This window comes from Ambystoma mexicanum, chromosome 1p (assembly GCF_040938575.1).
Source record: "Ambystoma mexicanum isolate Mex_15411 chromosome 1p, UKY_AmexF1_1, whole genome shotgun sequence".
In the NCBI taxonomy this organism is placed as follows: Eukaryota; Metazoa; Chordata; class Amphibia; order Caudata; family Ambystomatidae; genus Ambystoma; species Ambystoma mexicanum.
Genome location: NC_090921.1, coordinates 345,445,475 through 345,472,841, shown reverse-complemented (window position 1 = coordinate 345,472,841; position 27,367 = coordinate 345,445,475). Strand labels below are relative to the sequence as shown.

Genomic DNA, 27,367 nt, shown 5'->3' with positions numbered 1-27,367 from the left:
TATCCAACCATTCAGGCCCCACCAAGATGCCCCATCCCTCCCGCTAGTCTAGACCAATACCATAATGCCCCATCCTCCCTCCATAGCAAGATGCCCCTTCCCCTTGCAACAGATCCTAAACACACCCTCATGAAAGATTAAATGACTCTATTAGTCCCCTTTGATCAGTTAAACACCATCATCCACTGTCTCCCTGTTCCTTTTCTTAGCCCTCCATACCTTTCATGATGAATAGCTGAACGTGATTTTTAAAATAAATGTAATTTCCCGCTTCCCTATGGAAATCTGGTGGTTTGCAGGAACGTTCACGGTATCTCGGAAGAAAATGCTAATTGTATTCGCAGCCAGCCAAGAGCACAGACATTGCAGCTGCTCCTGCAGCCTGAGCCTTGCCCAGACCAGACGAAGTCCGACACTCCAGGATCTCATAGAAACGTTCCTGGTATTCAAAATAAAATGAGCACTAGAAGCCAAAGACCAAAGGCATTCAGTGCACCTGCACCAGCAGTCACAGCATTCCAGCTACCCGAATCCCGCTGCATCCGAGCAAGAAAGTGCCCCGGAACCGCTTAATTGCTCCGGAAATCACAGAGATGACATCGCAGACCACGTGATGAAGAATGGGCGGGCCGTTGCTATGGTCCTTTTCTCGGATGGGAACTAGTCGCTACCCTGGTCGCTACTATCAGGTGAGTGCATGCGATCCAGCTCTTTTAGTGAATTTTATATACATTTCTTTTAGCATCCGTCAATTTAGACGTTCTCACTCCTTTGTTGTTGTATTGTTACTAGGAGCCCTTTTGCAACCTCTAGGAATGCACGTTGAAGCTGTAATTCCTTGTATTGTACTTATCACTTGTTGAAATTAAATATTGTAAGTACGTGATTTTCTAAACATCTGGTTTTGAAATTACACGGGGCCACCTGTTGGTATTATAGACACAATAGCTGCTCCGAAGCTCATTTACGGTAGGGTTCAGGCTCTGCAATGCTCGCAGACGTGCTCTGGTGTAAGTTACTATATATATATATTACCTGTGCCGGATAATGCTCGCAGACGCAGTAACTGCTGTGCAGCTGCTACACAGACCCTGCTCTGGTGTAAGTGTCTACATATATCAGCCCGCAGAGGCAGTAACCGCTATGCAGCAACTACACAGACCCTGCTCTGGTGTGTCTGTCACAAAGTGCGTAGGGGTGATGGAGTTCTTTCTGTGAATAATTTGCCGATTCTGTGGCGTAGTAGTTTTTATTTTGTATTTATTTATTTATTGATTTATTTATTTATTTTTGCTTTGAGGACTTGATTTATACAGTTTGAGTTGTCTTTGGTATTTTAGTTAGTCTTGTCTGGTGTATTCTTCTCTCCATTTTGTTTCCATTTTGCAGTTGTTTATTTTGGGGCGTTTTTTCAGTTCTTCTGTGAACCATTTTGCTGCCAGTTTATTTGGTGTTGCTTTGAATGTTTTAGCTGGTGCTAATTGGTTAATGGCCTTGGTGATCCAATTGTTGAGTGTGTCTTCTGTTGTATCTGTTTGTATCAGTGGGATCTCTTTCACCTAGGTTGTCGTGGTTGCTTGATGGCATGGTGGCCTCGTCCGCTAGTTTTGTTGCAAAGTTGGGGTTGTAAGAAAATGGTTTGTAGATCAGTACGAATACTATGTTGGATTGGTCGTTGAGTTTTGTTTTGATTTGGAGGGATTCATAGTCTTCCGCGTTGGTTGTGATGATTCGAGATGTTCAGGCGTGTTTTTTGTGTATAATTGCGATTCTACCTCCTCTTCGGTTTTCTCTGTTGGCGTGTATTAATTTATAATTGTCGTGCATTGCTTCGTTCGCGATGGATTTATAGTTATCTGATAGCCAGGTTTCAGTAAGGAAGAGCACGTCTGTGCCTCCTTTGCTTAGGAGGTAATTGATTTATGTTGAGTGTTTTGCCATGGATCTAATGTTGAGGAGACTGCAGTGTAGTTTGCTGGATTTACCTTTTGTGTTGTTGTTCGTATTGTTTGTTCTGACCGGTGTGTTGTTGGTTGGGTTTCCAATCCAAGTGTGTTTTTCCCGGTTGAGTCTTTTGGGTGGGGTGGTTCTTTGTTGGTTAGTTTCTTTGTCGAGTAGACCGATAAGGTTTATGGTGGGGTTCGTTTGTTTCCGGGTGGTAAATAGGGTAGCTACCCCTCTGTTGTTCCAGCCTTGGTGATATAGGGGGTGTAGAGTGAGTGTGATGGTTTCCAATTTGTTTGTTCTGGTTGGAGTATTGTCCATGGTGGAGACCGGGTTGTGATGGTTTATTAGTTGTCATCCATTTGTGTCCTGGTTGGGTCTGTATTCGTGAAGCTTGTTGGCTGTCGGTTCGTTGTTGCTGTGCTGTTTTTGTTTACCACGTTGTCGTATGTGGACAGGTAGCGAGCATTGTAGTCTCTCTTTGCTCTCTTATTTGTATGTCTCCTTGGGCCATCTCAGATGTTTGTCGAGTTTTTTGGGGTTGTGGGATCATGCTGGTCCGTGCCTTCGCGAGTATTTTGGGATTTCTTATTATTTCTGTTGTCTTTTCTGACTTCTTTGTCTTTCTTGTGACGAGGCATGATGCGTGAGTTGTGTTCCTTAGTGGGCGTCCTCTTTCGTTTGGTGTTTTTCATGGTCTTTTGCGTTTAGTCTTTGCTGTTTGTGGTTTCTTGTTGCTTGTATTTGGTAGGTGGTGGGTAGTTGAGACCTCGGTTGATGGGACTTTGTGGTTCCATTTGTTTATTGCTTCTTTCTTTTTTGGATCCTTTTCTTTTGTTTTTTTTATCCTTGAGGTACTTTTTGTTATGGTTGTTGATTATTGGATTTTGCGCAAAGCAAACATGAATAATGTGTGAAGAGTGCATGTGAATACTGCCATATATTGGTGCAGTGATGTTGTGGAGAATTCTCATTTCTGTGCTAATTCCCTTCAACCTTAGAGACCCCCAGCTCTTTTGCTGGACTGTAGGACCTTTAAATTATAACCCTGGAGTGAGTGAGACCCTTTTCCCACTGCCCCATGTGTTTTGACCTTTGGATTATGTTTTCACTGTTTTGGGAGTCTGACAAACTCCATGTGCATCTACTTTTTGTATGGGGACACACAGCACCTTCAGTGCAGTGTCACTGAGAAATCCTTTAGATTTCTCACAAGGTTTAAAATACCTTTTTCTTGTGTAAACTACTGTTCCCAAGAATAGTAAAGTGAAATTGACTTTACTTACCTTTTCTCTTTGTGGGTCCAGCACACACTATCTTAAGTGGAGTGCTGGGGGGTTACCTAGTAGCTCCTTATTCTACATTCTCATGTAACATTTGTATGTTGCCCTCCCTACTTTTAAATGGCTAGTGGCAGTGGTTTAATTTTTCCTACCATTGTGCTTTTCTACAGCAGGCTGAACCCTCAGCTGCAATATAGCACCCAGGGGTGACCATTTTATAAAAACGGCCCCTGTCTTCTTTTTTTGCAATTTTCTGTTTGTGAGGTCTTTCTTGGGTTTTTACTCTGTGCGTCAAACAGATTGGAGCCCTTTGTTTGTCTTGCCTTTGGCGCACTTCGGCCCTGAGGCCCGCCTCTGTTTCCAGTGTGTCTGGAAGGACAGGATGTGAGTGAGGGTCACGAAACTCCCGCCCTTTTGTCTCTAGGAATGCCTAAATGCAGCCAGTCCTGAATGGCTGGCTGGCTGTCCTTTCAGGACAGCGACCCTGATGTGTCATTGACAGCCTAGGCTGTGCATGAATGGGAGAAATCTGCTTAAAAAGCGAGGGTTTTGGGACTAGAGGCAGAGTCGACCACTGGGAGAAACATCCGACGAAGAAACCGTGAACAAAGCTTGCTGCATCCTCCTGGACCTTTGAGTTGCCTGGTGAAGCCCTGCTGCTGTGCTGAAACTCCCTTTTCAGACAGAGAAGCTTCGGAATGGACGACTTCTCCCCCTGGGTTAGTGGGACAAACTAACCCAGAGACGAACTCCACTGGACCATCTTCCCTGTCTGGCTGTACTTCTTCATTGCTGCAAGAACCAAGTGCCATGGGTCGAGTAATCCGTAGTCGAGTGAAACGTCTGAAATCCGGCTAGAAGCTCCAGGAGTCTCCTAAGGACCCTCCAGAAGCAGGACGACCAGAGCTAGAGTCCCCTCACCAGACCCAAGGAGTGAAGGAAGCCCAACCGGTACCAGAGATCAGCAACAGTGCTGTTTACTAAGCACTTAAACGGAAAAGAGCCCGTAGCTGCCAATGACCTCTGAAGTACCACCGCAGGAGCCCTACAGATGCCCTCCATCTTGTCCCCACAACTGAGGCTCAGGAACACAGGGTCTGTAACGCTGTAGCAGGACAGAAGCCAGCTGGACCACTCTTCTTCAAACCAGTGGTACTGTTTAGACTTAGAGTACTTACCTCACTGTCTTGTAGGCTTGCTTTTCTCAGTTGGGAATTGCAGTGGCTTACTTTTAGAGTTGATTCCAACTGTTTTCACAGCTTGTGACCCTACAAGTGATTTTCTAACAAACTCTCTAACTTTGTGCAAGCCTTTTGATTCTAAGAAGTACCTCTGCTCCAAAGACTGTTTCAAATTGATTTTGGATGTTCTGGCTCCCTGCAGACTCTTCTAGCCCACTGACTTTGATATGGTTTGTCCCTCATAGGTAGTAACTTGTTTTAGACTGTTACTGCTGGGAAAGGCTTGTCTAGATTTCATTGGAAGATTTAGTTGTCCTCACATATACTGAGAACCTGTTTATTTTTTTAAATTTTTTTTATTACTTGTGTATAATCACATTGTGATTTTTACAAGGAAGAACTATTTGTTGTGATTCTCTATAGACAGAGAGTTGCATGCGCTTGACGATTGTCAGATCACATATTCAGCGTGAGCGTTGATTTTTTTGAAAGTGATGTCAAATAGTTTTGCTGCAGTATTAGTCCATTTGATGTTTTCTCCGGACAGTAATCTGTTTCACCAGACATCATCTTCCAAGATCGAGGAGTCCATCCCAAGGGGTGACAAGTAGGCTGCTCTTTCCAGATTCAGTGCTGGGCAGTGCGGTTTATAGTCAAAATCTCGAAAACAAAATCTCGAAAAAAAAAAGCACGAATTCAAAATCTCGAAAAAAAATATCGAATTTTTTTTTCAATGCGTTTTTTTTTAAAATGGGGGGGTCCCCCCCCCCCAACCCCCCTTTTTTCATTTTTTTTTATTTTACCCCTTTTTTTTACTTACCTGACCCCAAAAACATATATAAATAAATAAATAAATAATTCGATATTTTTTTTTTCGAGATTTTTGTTTCGTGCTTTTTGTCATTCGAGATTTTGTTTACGAGATTTTGACTGACCACCGGGCAGTGTATCAGCAAGTGTCTTAGATTTTCAGACTCGTCTGGTGTAGCACATAATCTGCATTCCTTAGACCCAGACTGAAGTCTGATGGAGAGAATTTTGCGCGTAGGAAGTAGATTCAAGCATGTTCTTAAAAAGATCTTCATGAGGCCTTTGTCTGGGAATTTGATACAGTATGGCAATGGAACTTTGAGCTTGTTGAAGCTGGGCGGCAGATGCTTTGTTAATTTGTTCGCCTGGGCTTTATCAACTGTGTTGATTCAGTCCTGTAGTTCCATTTTATATTTTATTCTCTGGGGGTTCCTTACAAGGTCATCTTCGGTGCATGCCAATTCTTCTAATTTTGCTTGCTGTTTCTTGGCCCAGGTGTTTAGAATATTGGTGTTCCTGATGGTAAGCTCTTTTGCAATGATCTTGTAGATTGAGAGTGTGTCCGGAAGAAGAGTTTTTCTAAAGAGTTGCATAGCACTCTGTTCATTTGTTGATAGTAAGGACAACAGACCCAGGTCACGCCTGATGCTTGTGATTGAGACTGAGTTTGGAAGACCAAGGACTGCTCTCCACAGTAGTCCTTCCAATTTAGACCAGATTGTGTCTGGCATGGTAAGTGTTGCTCCTATCCCATAAGTTATGGCTGGAATGACTTTGCCTTTGTAGAATTGGATAACCGGAACCAATGAGAATTTACCATATTGTTTGTCAATTGCTCTCATCTGAGTCGCAAGGTTCCTAGTTTTTCCCCACAAAGACTTTTGCATTGTTGACTCAAGCGCTGAGCTATCGATTGTTACGTCCAGGTATTTGAAATGGGTGACTACTTCGATCTTGGTGTTTCCAGATACCATCCTCTGTTGCATCTACTGTTCGAGTGACCTTTTTTCGAGGATCATGATTTTGGTTTTTAGTTTGTTAATTTCTAGGTTGTTTGTACCCATGTACTGCACCAGGTTTGTGAGTTGTCGCTCTAAGCCAACTTCAGTCTGCTCTAACAAGATGAGATCATCAGCGTAAAGTAAACGGGACACATTGGTGTTTCCTATTTTTGGAGGCAAAGCTCGAATTGATGGTTCTGTATCCTTGAAGCCGTCCAAGAAGCTGATGAAGAGGGCCGGGGCTAACGGGCAGCCCATGGGCAGCCCTGTTTAACCCTGCGCTCTGATGGAATCTCTTTTGACAACAGGCCTTGGTTGTTCAGTCGCACCTGAAGTTTGGTTGCGGTATGAAGTGCCATAATTGGGTCTAATATTTCGCTCGGGCACTTCCAGTTTTTCAGTTTAGACCAAAGAATACGCCTGTCCACTCTGTCAAAGGCCTGTGAAAGGTCTATGAAGGCCAGAAACACAGTTGGGGGCCCCCTGCTGGACTTTAGATTTAGATTCAACATCCGGATGTTTACAGATGTTTTCCACCGTTTTTTAAGAAGCCCATCTGGAATGGATCATTTGCAGGCGATGATTTTACCCAGGATTGGAAATGCTTGAGTAGTAGTGTTGCAAAGATTTTTCCAATGATGTCCAATAATGCTATTGGCCGATAGTTCATTGGCTCTTCTCTGTTGCCACGTTTGAAAAGTGGGACTATTACTGAATGGGACCAAGAAATTCGGATTGCTTTTGATGAACTGCAGTGCTGGAATAAGATACTGATAAATATTTTCCATTCATCCAGGTTTTGCTTGAGGTCAATGTTGGAAAGACCATCTGGACCTGGGGCTCTGGAGGATTTTATACGTTTAATAACGTCCCTGATGTCGTCCTCTGCAGCTAAGTTGATCCACGGGCTGCTGCTCTTGTGTGTCGGTCGTGGAGTCTGAGCCAGGGGGGCTGTGAATAACTTTTCAAAAAAGTTAATCCAGTTTTCTTCAGTGACCGAGTTGGCCAATTGGTTTTCTTGCGTCTTGCCTGTATTCTTGATGAGTGCCCAAAAGTCACTAGATTTTTTGGTGCTTAGTGTTCTCAACATGATCTCTGCGTCATTTTGATATATTTTTGTAGCTGTTTACTTCAAGTTGCCATTTTAGCAAGAGGGTTCAGAATTCTCAATTTTTCTTTTCTTTTTGCTTGCCTCAGGCGCTTACTTCTTTCCACCAGAGTTCGATCATACTCATGATTATGCTTTCTACCTGTTGCTTTGCTTCCCTTTGTTTCCACCTTGTATTTTAATAGAAAAAGGAGGTAGTCTGGTCGTTCTATTTCTTTCGGGTTGTTTATGATGTTTCTTTCATATTTGTCTGTGATGGTCCTGATGTTGGCAGCGGTTAGGCGGAGTCTGGTTTGCTGGTTATTTGACTCCAATGATGGAAGAAATAGTTTGCCGTCTGGATGGGCCGACGTCCACGTCATAGAGAGCAGGTTATGATCGCTTTCTGTGGTCCGGGTTACTTCAAAAGATTCAATAAGTTACAGTAGGCTATGTGATACAAAAAGATAATCAAGAGTTGCTTTGGAGTTTTCACGCTCCCACGTTGGGATGATCTTTTCCCAGGGTTTCAGCCATGCCACGTTGTGGAAGTTCCGTGAGTTCATCAAGGACATCCATGCGGTTCCTCTTTCTTCCGTCGAGAATTTGATTAGATTTCGGTAGATCAGTGTTTCCCGGATCACATTTTGCATTCAGATCTCCACAAATGATTATATATGAGTTGTTTTCTGATCCACTCGTATATTATCAATGGCGTCTGCTACTTGGTTGCAGAAGAATGTAGTTGAAGTTTTCTGGGTATTCCAATAGAGATTTATGATGGCTAATTGGGACGTACGCGATGTTCTAGTCCTTGTGTCCTGGTGCGTCCATGTGGTTAGGACCGCAAGCATCTCATATGACTCTATTAGTTTTTTAGAAACCCTTATACCAGAACCAAGCCGTGTTGCGAGAAGGAGGCCTGAGGACGGGCGTCTGAATATGCCCCTTGTGGCCGCAGGAAGTTCAGTCGCGTATCCATCCAAGGTGGGTTTCTGTTAGCCAGGTTTCCTGGAGGCATAAGATATCGTGCCCCCCCAGGTCCTGGTTGCTTGGGTTGGTAAGATGCGTGTGGCCTCGAGTGTTCCATGAGGCCATTGACAGAGTATTTGTTACAGTTTCTTCTTGGTCTGGTGGTAGTGGGGCCGAAGTCCAGTTCGACACCAATTGTGGTTACTATCTGCGAGACTTCCCTTTTGCCACTGCCTTTAGCCATTGCCATGGTCCTTTCGGAGATCTGGTTTCTCTTTGCTCATGGGGTTTTGCCCTGGTTCGGGAGATGTGACCATTTGACTTTCCTATTGATGGTACATCGTCTAGCGAACTGGAATGATGGTCTGTTTTGTCGGATACTTGTGTGACAAGCCTTGATGAAGCCTTCACCCGAGTGTCGTTGCTGTTGGAAGAGAAGCGCCTTTCTGAATGAACCATGTAAGGTCTTGGGTGATGGGACGGAATCCTTTCTGCCATGTCTATTATTGTAGAGGTCTTGGGTTTTGGAGATGTAATGGGTTTTATGGGCCCACCCTTCTTCTTGACGTCCTTTTCGTGATTCGGTCTGAGGGTTTCCAAGTTCCGTTAATAAAAAGCCAGCTTGCTTAAGATCGTTGTAGGCTTCCACAGGGATTACTTGCAGGGCCCGAGATTTTAAGTGGAGAAATGCCTTAGCTTTTTAATCCCTATGGTAGGGCTCAATCAAGCGAAAGTCTTTTTTTAGTCTCGTTTTTAGTGATCTCAAAGACTCGATTTTGTTCAGAGTTTTCAGCACCGTTTTTTCTGTTTAGTATCATGTAGGCAGATCTGCTTGATACTTGTTCCAGTTTGAAGACTCATGTCCCCCTAGGGTTTTTTTCAGTGCTAATAGAGTGGTCTGTATGCTGTTTGTCCGTTAGTTTTTCATCTGGCAGGTTATGCCGCAGCCTTTTGGATGGCACTTTCGTAAGTGGCGAATCTACTTCATGGATCGATGTCCTCTGGGCGTGTTTTTTTTTTCTTGATAATTTTCTGTCATTTTCTGGTAGGTGACCCCGACAAGCAGCTGAGTTTTTTTCACAGCTGGGGACAACTGAGTCTCTGTGTGGGTGTCGTTGCTGATGGCCATGGTTGTCTTCGGGCTACTCTTGAGCCTGGGAGCTGGTAGAAGATTCATCTGAGTGTAAATGTTGCGATAAGTCCATCAGGCTACTTGATGCCTGAAATTCAGCCAGTGATCGAGGTGATTTACTGAGGTCAATAAACACTGGTGCCTCTTCTGGTTTGTTTACTTGCAGTTTTTTTTTGGGCAATATTGATTCCTCTTTGTCATCCTGTTTGTTTGGACCTGCAGGCTTTACTTTAGCGGTGGCTGTTTCTTTTGCGCCTGCCAGCTGTAAAACTAGGTTTTGTTTCTTTACGTGACTAGACCCTGCATTCTTTTTCGTGGGGCTAGTGGATGTTGTAATGACCTTGCGCTGTTGGTGACTAATTTGTTAAAGATTGGAGCCTCGCTGCCTCGGGTAATAGTTGCATCAGTCTGGGAAGCCTTCTCTGATTTCATTGTTTGGGAATAGTTTGGATGGCGTTGCTCTGTTTTAGTTCTAAGCCAGCCAGCTTTGCTTCCCAATTGGCCTGGACGATGCCCTGTTTTGCTTCTGCTGCTGTTATGTACCCCTCCATAAAGATGAGTTTAGACTGGATTGTTGCTAGGATCGATGTGTTGGCATCGTTAATAGCTTCATATAATTTACAGAGGGTGTCAGAGCTATGGTGATAGCTGACATGTTTGTTGTCATGTCAGGCTTCTTTTTGGGCGACCCTTTATGGGGATCACCTGAAAGGTCCCTATATCGTCTGTTTTTCACTGGGGCATCTCTTAGGTCCATTGTTGAATCGGGAAAGACAGATGAAGTTTCCATTGGGGGTGCCTTCTGTTGAACTGCCTTTTGATCTTGTTGGCGTCAAGGGCTGTTCGTTGCTGCTTGAGCTCACATTGGCTGGATGGAGTGTCAATGATTTGCTGCCTCGGTGGTCTTTGTAAATGGATGTTTGCCCACGGTTGGGGGCTCATTAAATGCCCCGCAATGATCTCTTGACGTTGCTGTTCCACGATTTGTTGTATTGGAGTGGCCATTGGTTTGCTGATTTGCTCTCCGAGAGATCGTGTTGCTTCTTCGATAGCTTCAACATTTGTGGTATCAGAAGACAATGTTGAAATGTTTGGCTCGATAAACTGATCTTGAGTTTCTGGTTGCATGAGCTTGGGTATCTGTTCAGGACCTGGCGAGACACTTGCTGGCAAGACGCATGGCGTTGTGTTGGATGGTTGGATAGGAACTGGTTTTGGAGGCATAATGTTTGAATTGTCTGTTTTTCTTAGCTTTGGTGCTGGGAATGTTTTTTCCGGGACCTCCATAATGTCTGCGTCTGAGAGTTCAGACTCAACGTTTAGTTTACGTTTACATTGTTGTTTTTTAAAGAGGTTGAAGAGAGCACTCGAAATCGATGGGTTTGAGAGGGCTTGTTTCCCTGTGTCGTTTTTCTTGCCTGAATTCTGATTGTGTTTTTTGCCGTCTACTGGTATAGAGTTTTTTCCTTTGGTTTTACTGCCAGTGTCGGCTCTTAATAGTCGGTTTTCACTGGCCTTTCCCCCTTTCGTTTTTCCGGTTTTGTTTTTATTATAAGTTATTTTCCTTGGCCATGGAAGGGAGGAATTGTGTCCATTTTGTGGGAAGGTCTCTTGAGCCGGACTTGAAGGGTCACCAGATTCCGTGATGACAGCGTTCTTTAGGGTAGCTTGAGGAGGCGGGGTGGCCAATGTAGGGCCAGCGCTGTCCTGTGGTAAGTCGTTGATAGGAGGCCGTGGAGCCCCCCCCTGCGCTGGTGATTCCGTCCAAGGGGGGCAGGCCGCCAACAGGTAGAGGTTTGGCGTGTATCATAGCCGTTGCCTGGATTATTGTTGAGCCGGGCCGTTCTGAACAGTCAGAACTGTGGCCAGGATCGTGTCACAGTTGATGTCATTTATGGTTCCATTTGCAGTGGGTTTGAGCATTGGCGACTGTGTCTGTGCAGCCTGTGGTGTCAAGCTGGGCCAGAGAAAGGGCCCCCCCAGGTCGTCCTCTGACGGCCTCGGCTGTAATCCCTCTCGTCGAAGCGGGACTCCGGCCCTGGCTACACCCAGACACAGACGCAGCCGCTGCAATGAACGCGGCTGCTGCAGAGACGGATAGCGTGCACAAGAGTTCACCAACCTGCAGTAAATTCCCTAGATGTTTGGCCGGCTCCCCGGTTGAACCGGGACAGTCTCCAGGTGCCGTAGACATTTGGATGTGGCCAAATCCTTCCTGGGGAAAAAGTTGCCGGGATGCATGTGTTTTTCGAGCTCCTCGTAGACGAGGATACTTCCGGGTTGAAAATAGAAGGGTGCAACGACGGGAGCGGAGTTTGTGGGGAGCTCGTATTCCTCAGGTGAGCCGAAGATGCTCCTCCAGCAGGAACGTTGTTCTTGTTCTTGCCTCTCTTCACCGGAGAGGCTAAAGCTGTTTTCTCAGGACGTGTTGGAGGGATAACGCTGCTCCGTAGGCAGCGTTTCGGCTCACTGTTAGGAGAGATAGGGGATACAGGGCTCGAAGGCTGCGCCTCGTCCATGGTGCCCTGGCCACCTCGGCCACCTGCTGACTCGGTGTCCTACTCCGTGTCCCGCTCTGCAGAAGGTTCAAGTGTTTTGTGGGTCTGCCCACAAACAATAGCAATGAAGGAGAGACTGGAAAGGCAAACAGCAGAGCGGGGACTGCTCTACTCGGCGTCCTACGCCGCGTTCCGCTCCGCGGAAGGTTCGAGTGTTTTGTGGGTCCTCCCACAAACAATAGCAATGGAGGAGAGAAGAGCTGGTGGAAGCGCCACTGGCAACTTTGTACGATCACTCCCAGCGACAAACTCATAACCCTGTGCTTTCACAGAAGTGATTGAAATGCTTTCCGTGTTTTGATATATCGACGTGTATAGAACCTGTTTAACCTTTTTCCTTCCTTAAACTTTTCCTTTCTGCAACCTTGTGTGATACATAAATGCCATTACTGTCCTTGTGATTGAAGCACGCCAGGGTGTAGCAATTGTGTATGAAGCATATCCAAAGATTATCCACTTGTTCTGATTCTGAAAAGTAATTTACATGAATTGCCTTTCTAAAGAACGCTTATTTAAAAATTGATGTTAATTAAATAAACAACTATATATAACTGAAACCTCGAGTGTACTTGGCTACTTGTATTTACAGATTTCATTTGTACAGCTCTACAGCTCAGTTATCCCTCTTCAGATAGGCCTGGCTGCTCAGTCACACTGCCAACCTGTGTAGTTCAGACCTATACCAAAAGGTGGGCTTACCTAATACCAAGCAGATAAGTGTTGTGTAGTCTCACACAGTGGAACTACACCAATTCGTACCTAACAAGTCTGCATGGAAATGTATTGATTGTGAGGGTGCTGGGTTCCTGCTTTTGACTGGGATGGCAAAGGATTCTCACCCTGTGGGTGCATGCTATGTTTATGCCTCATCTTCCACTTTGGCCCAACATAGTCTCTGGCTTTATCCATGCCACATTGGGGCTTGTGAGGGTGATGGGTGCCTGCCTTTGACTGGGATGGCAAAGGATTCTCACGGGTGCATGCTATGTTTAGGCCTCTGGTTTCCACTTTGGCCCAACACATTCTCAAGCTGTACCCTTGCCATGGGGGGGGGGATCATTCAGCATAGTGCAATAAGTGCAACTAAGCAAAAGCAGACTGACAATCTGTATTGGTCTGCATATCATCCTACAAACTTACTGTTCTGAAGTAATCAGTAAGTCATCCCCAAATCATCAAGAACAAACCTGTTTCATGGCAATGCTCTTGAAGTAATCAGCAGGTCATCCCAGAATCATCCCCAAATCATCAGGGACAAACGTGCAATCTCTTGAAGTGATCAGTAGGTCATCCTAAAAGCATCAGGAACAAAGAGTTTTCTAAAATGGGGATGATGTTAGCATATTCATTAAGTCATCCTAAGCTCATCCCCAAATCATCACCCACCATTCTGAGATATTTGCTGATGACTTTAACAGCGTGATGACGTCTGATGATGTGGGAATGACTTCGAGTGTAGTTTGATGATCATCAGATGACCCCAGGCTGGTCTCCAAAGTCATCCTTTTAGACCAGGGTCAGGCTAGGTTATTGCTCGTAAACGCAATAACCGATCTTGGAAATTATAAGAATTTATTCATATGCTTGGAATCCACGAAGTAAGTTCAGTTCATTAACTAATTTTCTTGTTTTTTCCCTGCAGGCTTAAACACCTATAATTTGCGATGGCTCAAACAAAATTGAGGTAAGTGAAATTGTTTGTATGGGAGCGTCGTTAAAGGTCTTCCGCCACCATAATCGTCACATCGTCGTTTTGTGGGACTTCTTCCCCCTTTTTAAAAACTGGGAACATGTACGTTGAGGATGATGCTGATGGGACACTGAGTAGTTACTCCGTGAGAGTATGCTATGCATGCTGCTGATTTTCTTTTCTTTTTGTTGGTGGGTGGGTCATTTCATGATTTTATAAAACTGAAGCCCCTCTGAGGGGATGTCGGGACTTGTCTGGGGTTAAAGCTTGTCTGATACGAGTAGTTCTGCCTATGCTCCCTATGTTTTTATATAGCAGAAAAATAATTGTGAGGCATGTGCTAATGTCTTTGTGGCCTTCCTTAGATGCTTTTTCCCATCCCAGTGGTGAACTCAATTCACTAAGCACATGCTCAAGTGTTCATATTTGCGCCCAACTTTATTTTTTTTCTTTCTGTTTTTAACCTGTATATCCAGTTATGATGTATTGAAAGTCTGTGACTATAATCTGAAGTGCAGAATCTTGGAACGAGAAAAAACAGTCTGCTTTTGTATAGTTTGAAACATTGGCAAGGGGGAGCGTGGTGATCTGATGGTTTCTTTTATGGGTACAAGTGGTTTGATGCACAGACATAACGCTTTTGGGATTTACCCCCTTGCCGCTAGACATTCTAGGCTGTCTCTCACTGGGCCTTTTGGTAGACGGCATGATGATACGATGTGCCCTGCTGGGCCGGCACCTTTCCTTCCAATTTAAGATGATGGTCTTTAAACGGGGAGGCCCGAAGGATTACCAGAGCGGGGGGTGGAGCTCTTCAAAATATGCAGTATAGTGATTGTTTTTAATAGAAAATATTAACCGATGTGTCATTCGGGGGGGCCTGGCAACACTATTTTTACTCGTAGTGGGGGTTCGACAACAATATTTTTACTGGGGTTAAGGGGGTCTGGTGCAGAGCATACACAAGTTTGAATGCCACTGGTTAACACTACTCGTTGGTAAATATGTACTAGTCGGTATGCATGCAGTAAGTGATTAGAATTGTGGTGGGGCATTCCAAGTGGAAAACCGACACCACAAGCTCATGTTAACTTCCTTCTTCCAAGACGGTCATTTAACTCCTTTTTAAAGCACTTATACTCCTGATACCTTGACATGCAAAAAAGTATTCGTCTTGTCCTAACAACTTGCATAACGCCAAGCTGAAAGTTTGACAGTTGCTGTCGGGAGGTGACCTTATTGCACAAACTGCTCCTTTTTGCTTAACAATTTTCTATAAAGTTGTTTACGTATTACTTTTCTATATGATTTGGGTCCTTTGCAAACTAACCTCCAAGCCAGTTAATCTCAAATATTTATACCAACTAGAGCTGAAAAGGTGAGTCGCCAAAATTGCAGAATGTGTTAAAATTACTGATTTACAGCACACTTGTCGATTCTGAAAAATCCCTCTACACCTGCAGGGTGAGTTCCTTAGTTTACATATTCCACCTAAGAGAAATGCACTCGCTCCATGATGACAGGTGACACAATATTTATCAGTGCTTTCTGTAAAATGGTGCACGTCACCATAACTTATAAGCACCCTTCATATTTGGTGCAATGCTGCCAGCCATGTTCACCTTTCTTTACCATTTTACTGCAAAGTTTGTTTGCAGTAAAAGTTACAAATGGCACATCTCCATGCTCACCCTGCATAAAATCCCTGTTAGTTTCATGTCATTTTGCCAAAAGGTGTTACTTTGATGCCTACTATATGTTGAAACTAATGTATTATGAAACCTAGGCCTCTCCACCATTTGCAGGCCACTCAAATCTAGGTGTGGCCTACATCTTTGTCTGTTTTATGGTGAAACGTAGTGTATTGTGAGACCTAGCCCCCCCCAACCATACAAGATTCTCAAATCTAGGCATTTAGCCATACTTTGAAGGTTAGCTGCAAGACATATAACCCACTAACCAAAAAGCTTGACATTTCTGCATACTCATCTCACACAACCACCTATCGCACAGCAAGCCGCACGCACTTCACCACACCGCAACAACAAACACATCAGCCACACCAACAGCACATGAGGACTGACATCGATCCGATATTTGCACCAAAGCTCAGCACACCGTGTATACCGAACTGAAGCTGCAAACAGGACACCACTTCTCTCACTATCCTACTCCCTCTTCACCTTACTAACCCACCCCACCTTCTCGTTTGCAGATCCACCTGTGCGCCTGGGGACCAATTCCGTGTGCGCGGTACAACTACCTTTTAACATTAACATGTAATTTACTTTGAAATTTCAGTATTTTATTTATTTGGGGTGTACCCGGTCTGATCCGGTCCGAGTCGCTACCATTTGTTTGCATGCGGTCAATGTGTCCGCCTCTTCTTCACCCTCTCTATTTGCTGCTTCATTCCACACCATAGTCTCGGCATTCGCCCATTTCTGAAGATCGTGCCACCATGCTTCCACTTGTGGTTTCCTGCTTGCCTTCCAGCCCATTCCTATCCTATGTTTACCAAGTATGTATGCCAGGTCTTTAAGTTTGCTCACGTGTTTAAGTTTGCGCGGCCTGAGGCACTCCCCCCCCCCCCCAACATGCATGCCCATGGGAGCTCACATCCAAGTTTATCTCATTGTTCACCATGAGGTGGGCCACCTCCCCCCAAGAATCCCTTTATTTCCGGGCATGCCCAGAACATGTGTACCATTCCCGCCTTCACTTCACCGCATTTTGGACATGTCTCTGTTCCAGTGTTTTTAAACTTGGCTATCTTTTTAGTGGTTGGGTATGCTCTGTGGGTGACATACAACTGGATCTGTTGCACTCACGTTCCTTGATACTTTTTTATGGTATCCCTGTCCCTTGATCCCCAGCCCATCCAACCCATTGATTCCCCCCATATCCTCCTCCCAATCTCGTCTCGTCTGGGTCACTTCCTTCCCTACCTTGGACAGCAGTAGTTCATATATTCGGGAGACCTCATGGCACCCCTCTGAAATGTCATAAGATGTTTTTTTGGCGGCGGCGGCGGGCTGTTGGGTCAACACTGCCTTGGGCCACGCACCTTTTTATCTTCACCAGTCTAGCATATGTGATGGATTATCCCCGGTGTATCCTTGTGTCTTCCACCAGTGTGTCAAACTCCTTAATTTCAGTGCATTCTATGTTTATTTGAAATGTACGCAGATTTAATTTTAAGGACCAGGTGTTGCCTAATACTCCTCTGCTCGGAGCCTCCCAAGGCAGTCATCTGCAATTGCATTATTAGGCCCGGCCTCATCCCTGATCTCTTTATTTAACAGGAGAATAATATTCTCACTAGTCGGGGCACCAGACATTCTAGTATAGAGTACTGACTGTAGCCAAATCAACAGTAGTTACCTCCCATGCTGCTGCCAGTCACTGGTGTTGCTTAAAGCAAGCAGTGCTCTTGCCCACTGGAGAATGTTTGAAACTATTTGCTGTTCCCTATTATGCTGTTTTATTTGGACTCGTGAAGCATAGCTTCTACCGTTTTTCATGGCCACTTGGCGCTTCTGGTTTGGTGTCATGTATTTCAGCTGATCTGGACTAAAATACATTCATGTGGTCTGAGCATTTTCATAAACTGTTATTTATCCTAATTTTTAGGGTACACATGGAACGTAACTAGTTGGGTGTATATATTGCAGACATGTCAATAAATGGTTGCAGTTGAATTGTATTCATGTACTATGCACAAATTAACAATTACAAAGGAATCTTCTGCTGTCTTCCGGGCTTCAAACCAGATCATCACTTTATGGCACATGGGAGAACATTGTACATCTGGATTCTGGGCTGGGATTCAGTGGCTGGTTTAATTCATGGAAATCGTCCCTGGTGTTCCATTAAATAATAAACAATGTTGTGATTACTCTAAGCCGCCGGATGAACTTCTAATATGGCAGTCGGATATGAGCAAGGTCTGGTATTCCAGGAGGCCTCGGGCCTTCACTTTGTGGAATTGAGTTTGCACACTGTCTTGTGCGGATATGTAAACATATTCTTGGAGAACAAGTGTCTCGTCTCCTTCAGACTGTGTACCTTTTCCCAGTGAATATGTTGGGGAATATGCTGTGATGAGCTCTATGGCTCAGGGAACATGTTTTGAAATCCAGAGGTTGTATAAAGGCCTTTTGGGAGGAGCGCTGTTAAGGACCATCACAGAGTGCTGGTGGGGCAGAGCTGGACTGAGGACCCAAGCAAGCTAGATAGCTGTTTGCATTCTTGTTCATGAAGAAGAGGGGTTTTCATTGCTCCCTTTTCTGTCCTGGTATTTATGCAGCATTACATTTGGATTTTTGATTTATAGGGGCTCAAAGCTTCTGCTTTTGACTTTTTGGGAGAACTAACCTTTTTCATTGAGCTGTACATGGAAGCATCAATAACGTAATACAATAGCTCAAACCCATTGAAATATCTTATTTGAATTTGACTTATGTTTGCATCATTGTCCATACAATGACACTGAATCTCTTATAGCCTTTAGACACCATTATGTTTTTTATTTTCATTGGATTTGATATTTTGAGGGTTTTGGGGATTGTACAACTCAAGCATTCCTCAGCTCAACTTTCAGCTCTGTCAAAGAGGAAGGTGTGGGTAGATGAGAGGTTTTACTTTTTTTAATATCACATTGAGCAAGCCAGGAGGTATTTGAAAAGACAAGGTGTCACTAATACGCAAGAGGCATTGCTAATTCGCATTGCCTTTAAGAAGCTTTTTTGATTAGATTCATTCTAAGTAGCGATATATGCCAGACATTTGAGTGTGTTATGATGTGTAATCAGTGATAATTATTTTGGGATTTTGTCTTCTAATTAAAAGAAATTAACTTTGCAGGAGAGCGTGAAGCATTCACTGAGTGCTTTTATTGATTCATTTTTCATGAACATGGGTGCATGTTATTGAAATGTATCTAGGGGAGACATCTATGCATACTGTCTCGCAGTTATTGTGCATGTTGCGATTGTCTAATCTCTTTGTGTAGTGACGGGTATCTGCTTGTCTCTATTCCTACCACACCCCTATGGCGGGAGGTCTAGTGCACTCCCTTTGGGGTGGAGGAAAGGCTCTGTCTGGTTGTAGAGGTGATAAAATCAAAGGTGTAGGGGTAAGGGGCTAATGGGGATCTGGGAATGCTGGTGTGGAGATCTGAAAAGGTAGGGCTCTGTATGGTGTCTGTTTTACATATTTGCTAATTGTCTTTCACAGTTGTTAATGTGCGCTCCAGTTGTCTGGTGTATGGTAGTGGTGTTTAAGAAGAGGGCAGAGAGCTGTTATGGTGTATCTGTGGTGGGTTAGTACAGTGTTTAGTGTAGAGGCATGTTGTGCCTTCATTATGTTAACATGGATTGTTTTGGTGCTGCAGTTGTTGGTTGGGGAGGGGAGGTAGTATGTTAATGTGGCATGCCTTGTCCAGCAGACTATGGATACGCCTTTTGCTTCCAGACACATCGGAGGTCGCATTATTTTAGAGCCAAAGAAATCTTTCTTTCCCCAGCGGTTCTACCTTTATCCTAGGTTTTAATGTTTTGATAAGTAATGCTCTGTAAGGTTACTCTATATCTTGGCACGCAACCGGAGCCCACAATATGTTAATGACCTGGTCCCTACCGTCTCCCTTCCTTCTAACCAGCCACCAACAGCTCACACTCTAGTTCCACACAGGCTGACATGAGCTGATTTTACAATGGAGCTGGCCATTCACCTTGACTATCAACTGCCAAAGCCAACCACGCCACATCGCAACTGCAATATTATCTTGCTGGCAGGTACAGTACAAATAAAAAATGTGCATTTTGCCATTAAATGCTATCAAGTTTTTGGCCCATTTGCTGCTAATTCAGCACTGCTCCCGCCTCCCCATTCCTTTGGTGGAGAGCATGGAGGGGATCCCTGTGCCAGCAAGGTTGCCCTACCCACATTTTCTGAAGTTGGAACCAACTGCATTTGAAGCATCCTACCCCCCTCATTGTTTTGCTCTGACTGCACACTTTTTGAAATGCATGCAGTAGTAGAATGTTAATGAGGATGGAACGCATGACTGGTTGTGTTCAAGAGAATTTCTGTGCAGGAACAGTGTGTGCAGCTGTGTCTTGCCAGCTTCCTTTTGTTTATAAATGCACCTTCATTGGATTTATATGTGCCTAGTGTTTTCGTGGCAACAAGGAAGCTAGCAAGCTGCAGCGTTGGGGGGTCAGTGATATTGTTGGTGAAATCTGTACCCCAGTCCAGCAATGTCAGCATAGTGCAGTTTACTGCAGAGTTCTGAAACATTTGACAAGGGATTATGATGCAAGATTGAGGCATTTTATGCCACAGTTGTTCAGGATGGTCCATGACCTGTCCCTGTACTACAGATGCAAAGGGACAGCTGCAGGTTAAAGGGAGGTAGTAAACGCAATGCCGGGTAAACCAGTGTGTTGTGTGCCCTCTTGTTACAATAAGATGTGCATATTTGACCAGTTTGTAGACTAGCCTCAAGCCATGAGTTATTTGGTCAGCCGCTAATCTGGCTCTATCTGGGCACAGTTCCAGTTAAACACAGATTCCTACGCCCTGGGGTGTACATTTAGTATCATTAGACCAACCTTGTTTTGTTTATACATTGTCCACTGTGCTTGTTTAATTTGAGAGCTAGGGTGGGAACAGTTTCTTTTTAAAGCTAATGGGCAATCCTCTCACTCAGGCACTTTGACTGATATACCACAGCACGACTGTGACGCAGATGATCCCAGTCCCATCCCCATTGTTATACAATTTAATTGCAAAAAACAAGTAAACATGTCTCTTCCTCATTATGCAAACCAACTCTGGAGCAGACCATATACATTGCCATGAGTCTTGAACATTGATCACGAGTCTTGAACATTGATCCAAGTTTGGAGCAGCGACCTGAAAGAGGAGAGACCTGCTCTGTGTTCGCACTTGGAAAGGCAAATGGAACCTTGACTAGATGATTAGCAAGACCGAAAGAAAAATGCAGCCAGTCGTTTATACACAGCTACTGGCTAAAAGTTCCACAACTGCAAGAAATGGGGTAACTTCTCTGAAACCTGCAAGAGACCGAACTTTGAATAATCTTTCAAAGTACACCGAAGCAGGAACTGCTGCTGGAGGAATGTCATCCATTGCGGATGGATGGAAGAATATATCACTTTACTGCCATTTCAAGATGGCTGAAAACTTATGTTTGGAATATTCAGGAGCAACCATCGCCATTGCTTCTACAAATAATTATAGAAGGCTCCATGGTATAGAAGAGCTGTTTCTAGCAACCTTGGTGACTACAAGGAAGGGATCGTTTTTAAAGGGTTATTTCATTACTGAAACAGAATTCAATGGCAGAAAACTCAGATGTATGTTACCAAGAATGGCAAAGATGTTTATCGGTTGGCGTCTAGAGAATCAACTTGAAATAAAGCTGGATCTTTGTTTTGTTGAGCAAGTCTTGGCTGCGCTGTAAGAAGAATCACAACATGTGATGATGCAAGGCTTTCTAAGAGGGACCACTTGGATTAAGCATAGTGCTTCATTTTCATGTGTCTGCTAGAAGGGAGTTAAGAGCCACTCTTTAGAATTTTTCAGGAAGCGGTACTAAAAGGCACTGGAGTATCGCAAGGTATTTGATTCTCACCAAAAATTGGTCTTTGTGTGTATTTGTCTTTAAATGGATCAAACGTTATGCTTTTCCACGGGTACAAGAATTGATGTCCTCTCAAGAATTGACTTGCAGTTTCCATACAATTTGCATCCATAATCCAATGCTCGTAATGATTTTCTCACACCTTTCAGTACGGCATGCCATTACGCTTGCTTCAGCTTAAAATAAATACTCGCAATCGTTGTTCAAGAGCATTGTGGGCCTTTTGGCATTCCCAGATGACATACGTATGCAACAACCCTCCCGTGGGGCACAGTGCTAATGGGTTAGGCCTGGAAACATTTGAAAAACACAGAATGGCGCTTATTAAATGTTTTAGTGCTGTAAAGTATCTGGGCATGAGGGTAATGCTTACTAAAATGGGTCAGTTGAGCTTAGAATAAAGAGCAGGTGTCATTCTTGGGGCATTAGGGAATGTATTCCTGCCTCATAGTATATTAGAGTTGTCACTGAAACTATGCAGTGGACTCTTAAGTAAAGATGTCATTCTCTGGGGACAGGAACAAGAATGCCGAGGTTAAGGCTGTGGTTCTGTCACCATGTAAGAGTTTGGATTCTGGCAGTGTAGTGGTTGATGCTAGCTCTGATTCTGAGTAAGTTTTGATTAGCTGAGATGTCTGGATGGATAAAGTGCTCACCTCACCCCTTTGCATGCTTTCAGTTCTGCAGCAGGGCCGACTTCACCTTTTGCTCTTGCGAGGATGATTAAGTACCATACCATTTTTTTAAAATCCTTTTTTTGTCACCGTAAGCATTAGAGGAAAGGTATATCTAAAGACTTTTTACCTGGACTTGTGGCATATTCTTAGCCGACTTGTGGCATATTCTTAGCCGACTTTCTTTATTGGCCAGCCTACCCATGAAATGTAGGTCTACAATGCCTGGTGAGAGGCTTAACTGGTTTTGGCACATTGTCTGCCTATTGGGTGGAGTACTTGTTGGCTAAGAGATCAGTAGTTGGACTTTCTTATTTTTCAGGGGCTAGTTTGTTGTCCGCCTTGGCATAAAGTAGTTGACAAAAAACTAGTTTATTGGGGGCTGGGGCGGTTTTACCTTTTGCATTTTCAGAAGGAAAGACTGGCACACAGCTTAAACCAATTCCTTTTTTGGCCGACTTGTGTTTGCAAACCTCTGGAAGTGCGGGATATGCATTCCATAGTTTGGTTCAAATCTGCCAGTTGTTGTGGTATTTTTTTTCCCCCCTCTTTCTAGTTCCAGAGAGCTGTGACCAACCGACAGAAGTGTTTAACCTTGTGAAGCCCTGACCTGTCCACAGCTACTGCAAGTCAGCAGGATGTACGTTTGCTGTGGCCAGGAAAGGGCTTCACATGGTCTAATAACTCTGCAGGCTTGTGAGGGGCAAAGCTGGAAGCAACTCTGCAAGGTTAACCAAGACAAGTCTCGACTGAGAACAAGTAAGGCTACACCAGAAGAGAGAAGTCCTCTTAAACTTTACAGTACCTTTGGTTGGAAGAAATGGTTCCGGCTGGCTTCTGTTCCTGTACAGCTCTGGAGATCCTGGTGTTCCTGGGCCTCAGTCGTGGGAACAAGAGGGAGGATTTACGGGGACTCCTGCACTGCAATGGGAAAGTCGGCGACAGCAATGGGCAAACTTCAATTCAGTGGCACTTCACGGTTTCAGCTCCTCGCGTCTATAGCAAATAGCACCACAGCTGTCTCACGGATACCACTCTGGACTTTCCATGCATCTTGAGTCCAGCACTCTGTTGAGGTGGTTCAGGCTTGGTCAGCCCTGCTTCAAGGGAGACCGGGGGATCTTCCTGAAACACGAGTCCGACTTAAAAGCAATGCTCTCGGTTTGGTGTTCCTCTCCATGACACTTCGTTTCCAGCAGCAGCAGCAGTAGAAGTACAGCCAGCTCCGAGAGGATGTCCAAACTAGTTCACTTTGAGGTTGATTGGTCCCACCAACCCAAGGGGAAAAGTCGTCCTTGCAGGGCTTCTCTAATCAAAACGAATTCGGAGCTTCAGCACAGCAGCAGGGCTTTACCGGGCAAACCAACGGTCCAGGAGTTGCAGCAGGCGTCTCTTCCAAGTTCTTTTTCGGATTCTTTCGTCCAGTGGTTGACTCTGCCTTCCAAGCCAAAAAGCTTCACCTTTATGCAGGTTTCTCCCATTAATTCCAGCCTAGCTGTCAATCACACAGGAGGGTGGCTGTCCTTCAAGGACAGCCAGCCATTCAATCACCTTTGGGTGCATTCCTGTAACCAAGGGGATTAAGCACAGGGAGTTTTTGGCACCTCCCTCACTTCCTGCCCTGCCAGACATTGGCTTCACTGGTGAATCCTGCCAAAGACAAAACTAACAAAGGGACCAAACTTGGTTTGGCGCGCAGAGTAAATCTCAAGCAGGACCTTCCAACAAGAAAATGTTACATGAGAAACTAGACCAAGGGGATACAAAGCACCACCTCCAGCACAGTATTGTAAGATAGTGTGTGTGCTTGGTCTAGAAAGTTACAAATGTAAGTTTCACTTCAATGCTCTTGGAAACAGTAGTTTAACCATGACACAGTATTTAAACCGTGGGGAAATCTGGAAGACTTGCCTGAGCCACTGCACTGAAGGTGCTGTGTGACACAATGTAAAAAGATGATGCCTATGGAGTTTGTCAAACTCCAAAACCAAAATAAACCGTGTTCAAATCAATGAAAAATACATGAGAGAGTGGAAAAAAGTCGCTCACTCCAGGAAAAATGTTATAGTCTAGCAAAAAGAGCTGGGGGTCTCTAAGGTAGAAGGGAATTTAGCACATCTCTGAGAATTCTCCCTAACAGCTCGCAAGACGAATCTCCAGATCCAAGGGCTGCAAGACGGCACCATCACTATCCAAGTCCCTGTCAAATGGTTTGTTAACCTTAAAACCCGAAAGAGACCCATAATCCTCAATGATTTCAAAAGCCGCTGGAACTGATCTATAGGAATCAGGTGAAGCAGAATATCGGCTGCATTTATTTATACATTCATTAAGCGCACTAAACCCAGAGGCATCAAGGCGCAGGTTACAACATAAACAAATTCATTCCATCATGAAATCAAACATTACAAATGTAGTCCATGGCCTTCTACATCCTCAGTTTAAATTCTTGTCTCGTACCCATACACCCTCAACCTTAGGCAAAGCCCTTATCCTTTCCGCTAGTCCGTCCAGAGACCGAACAAACAACAAAGAAGGCACACAACTTTGTCTTGTCCCCCTCTGCAACCCAAACAGTTAAGCGAACCTCCCATTCACTGAAGACCCTCATTTTCCCAGGACTGCATAAAAGAGCTCCCACCCCACTTTGTGAAACGCCTGCACTATGTCTAGGGCTAGGAACACTGGATTCCCTGTAGCTGCTCCCTGCCAACCCGGGATAAACCCGATCTGGTCCGGCTGGACTAAGTGCAGCATAGCCTTCTCAAATCTCGATGCTAGTGTCCTAGTAAAATGTAAAGTAAAATAGTTTGAATCCACGTTAAGCAACGAGATTGGTCTGTACAGCACACACAGTTTGGGACCTTTTATCAGCCTTATGGATGACCACAATCAAAGCTTGACAGAACGTCCTAGTGGCCCTTCCAATATCCTAAATGGAGGTAAACAGTTTGGCAAGAAACTGGGCCAAAAGCTGTGCAAACCTCTTATAAAACTTCACCCTAAAGCTTCGCAGGCATTCTAGATATGGCTCCCTGGACCTTTTCTGAGGTGACTGGAGCACCGATCTAATAAACCATCTCCTGACAAAATCCAGAGCAGATTTCACAACCAAGTTCTGCTCTTACCTGTGGAGCTGCTCTCGCATGAAACGCCTTGGAACGTCAGTGTGGTGTTGGAGGATCCGAGGGGCTAGCCTTAAGTACTGAGGCCCGTAAGTGTATGTACGTAAGGTACGTCGTGGCTAGTTGCAAATGCTGTCTCATTTTGTATTTTCGTTGCCCGAGACGTGTCAAAAAATTGGTCCTTGCCTAGAAATTGGAGATTTGACCAAGAAAATTGCACACCTCCTGAGGCTTATGTTATGTTTTTTTGCATATGAAAAAGTTTTAAAGAATCAGTAATTTAAAGTTGGAAAAGCCAAGTTGCACACATTGCACGTGGTGCACAAACATGCTTTGTGTTGCACAATGGTCGAGTAAGACCATTGGCTGTGCCCGATGAGATATCGTTGTGACCTCCCAACATACAATCCACTTTTTTTATTTCTGTTTCCAGTGGAGCAGCGTCACGCATGATTGAGCCCCCAAGGTCAATTTATTTAATGTATTTATTGGTCATTTGTTAGGCGCTTATACAATTAGCAAACCTGTTTCAAAGTGCCCACAGGGCGACAGGGTGGGGAACAAGGGGAGGTAGACAATGAATTACAACAAAGATAAGTAATTGAATTAATAGTATAAACAAATAGTGAGACTAACAGGGAGGGGAAATGAACCTACTATGCTTTATGAATGTTCAGAATGTGCAAGTGCAGGGGAAGAAGGGGTAAGGGATAGTTGCCTGGGTGTTAATGGAGAAGTGCTCGTGGTGAAGTGCTTATGAAGAGAAGAACATAAGTGCAACCTCCTTTGGGAAGAATGAGCCAAGTAAGTGCAGTAAATAGACATTGGCTGGGATGAGAGATGTGGGAGGGTCAGGGCCCAAAAAGGGCACTGCACATCAGCCACGCTACTGTATGATTAGCAGGGAAGAGAGGAGGAGACGGAAGGGGTAAAGAGAAAAGACTTGCGGCTTTTCCGGGAACTTAAGGAAGTCCTGCTCCAGGCGCAAAGGGAGTGGGAGGCTGTTCCAAAGGAGGGAGCCCGCTGAGGAAAGTGATCAACCACCATCTCTCTGTTTAGCAAACCACTTCACACGCAGGGAGTTGATGCCAGAGGAACAGAGGAGTCTAGAAGGGGAATATTTACTTAAAGGTATTCTTGATGCGTCCAACGATTGATATGCATACATGCTGCTATGCAATTGCTATCCATAGGGGTTAGTACCCAATTCCTGTGCTTGTGATAGTGGTGGGGTTGTTACTTGGTGCAGTATGGTCACTTTTAACTGTAACGACTGGAGGGGGGGGGTGTCTGTACTCCTGCTCTCGATATGGTAGAGGAAGAGGCACAGAGGACCCCAGCCAAGATTCTCTGTTGTTGGTAGCAATGGACGAGCAATCAAGGCCTAGTTTATCAGGAAGTGATGCGGGCTGGTTCTTAAGTACAGTGTAGTTCCCAAGCACCCACAAAGGAATGTCCGCACACTGCATTAGTTAAAACTCCGTTTTTATATAATTAAGGTTCATACAATTCATACAAGGTTATATACAATATCACAATGACTCACTTTGTGCTCAGTTAATCTGCAATGGCAAATCTATACAGTTCTAAGTGGTACCACAATTATTATCAGATTTCATTAAAGTGCATAAACTGTACTCTGGTCAAATGTCACACAAATCAATTAATAAAGGTAACCAACAATAGACATAGGAGGAAAGCAGTTGGTTAGAACAATTGGCAGAATACTGGCCCCTACCCTAGACACAGTTCTGTGTGGCGATCCCCCTCCACCCCCCCACGTGGGCAACCTGTAAAATAAAGATATACTACAAGCCCAGTCCATATATTGTTCAATGAGTCTTATTTCCTTCTAAAGTGTTCTACAACCCCAATGTACCTGGAATCGTAGGTTTTGTCGACGGGTCGTCGACAGATCCTTCTTGAGTGGCTCCCTTTCAGGCAGGAGCCATGTCGAGATCCCTCAAAGAAAGGGTGAACCACAGCGTGGAGGCAGCAGCTTTGGTCCTGACCATGCTCGTCGACAACGGGTCGAAGACGTCCTGCAAGGATGCATGCGAGGCACCTCGATGTCGATAGTTCAGGACCGCACGCAAAGAATTTATGAAGAACTTTGGCCCCGCAAGGGCGTCGAGTCGTCCGGCATCTCTACAGTCTTTGGGTGGCAGGAAATCCACCAGCGGATGCACCTCTGCGTGTCGACGGCCTGGCCTTCTCCGGCGACATAAGGCCGTTGGC

General features: G+C 44.6%; 1 protein-coding gene across 1 annotated transcript in view; it reads left to right on the top strand.

Moving 5' to 3' along the window:
• Nucleotides 1–590: 590 nt before the first annotated feature.
• The window catches only part of LOC138569997 (spindlin-1-like), a 117,907-nt gene continuing 91,130 nt past the window's right edge, over nt 591–27,367 (top strand). Inside the window, exons 1-2 of the mRNA XM_069648513.1 lie at nt 591–689; nt 13,611–13,652. Coding sequence (XP_069504614.1) covers nt 13,633–13,652 — 20 coding nt within the window. The 5' untranslated portion in view covers nt 591–689; nt 13,611–13,632. The remainder of the gene's footprint in view (nt 690–13,610; nt 13,653–27,367) is intronic.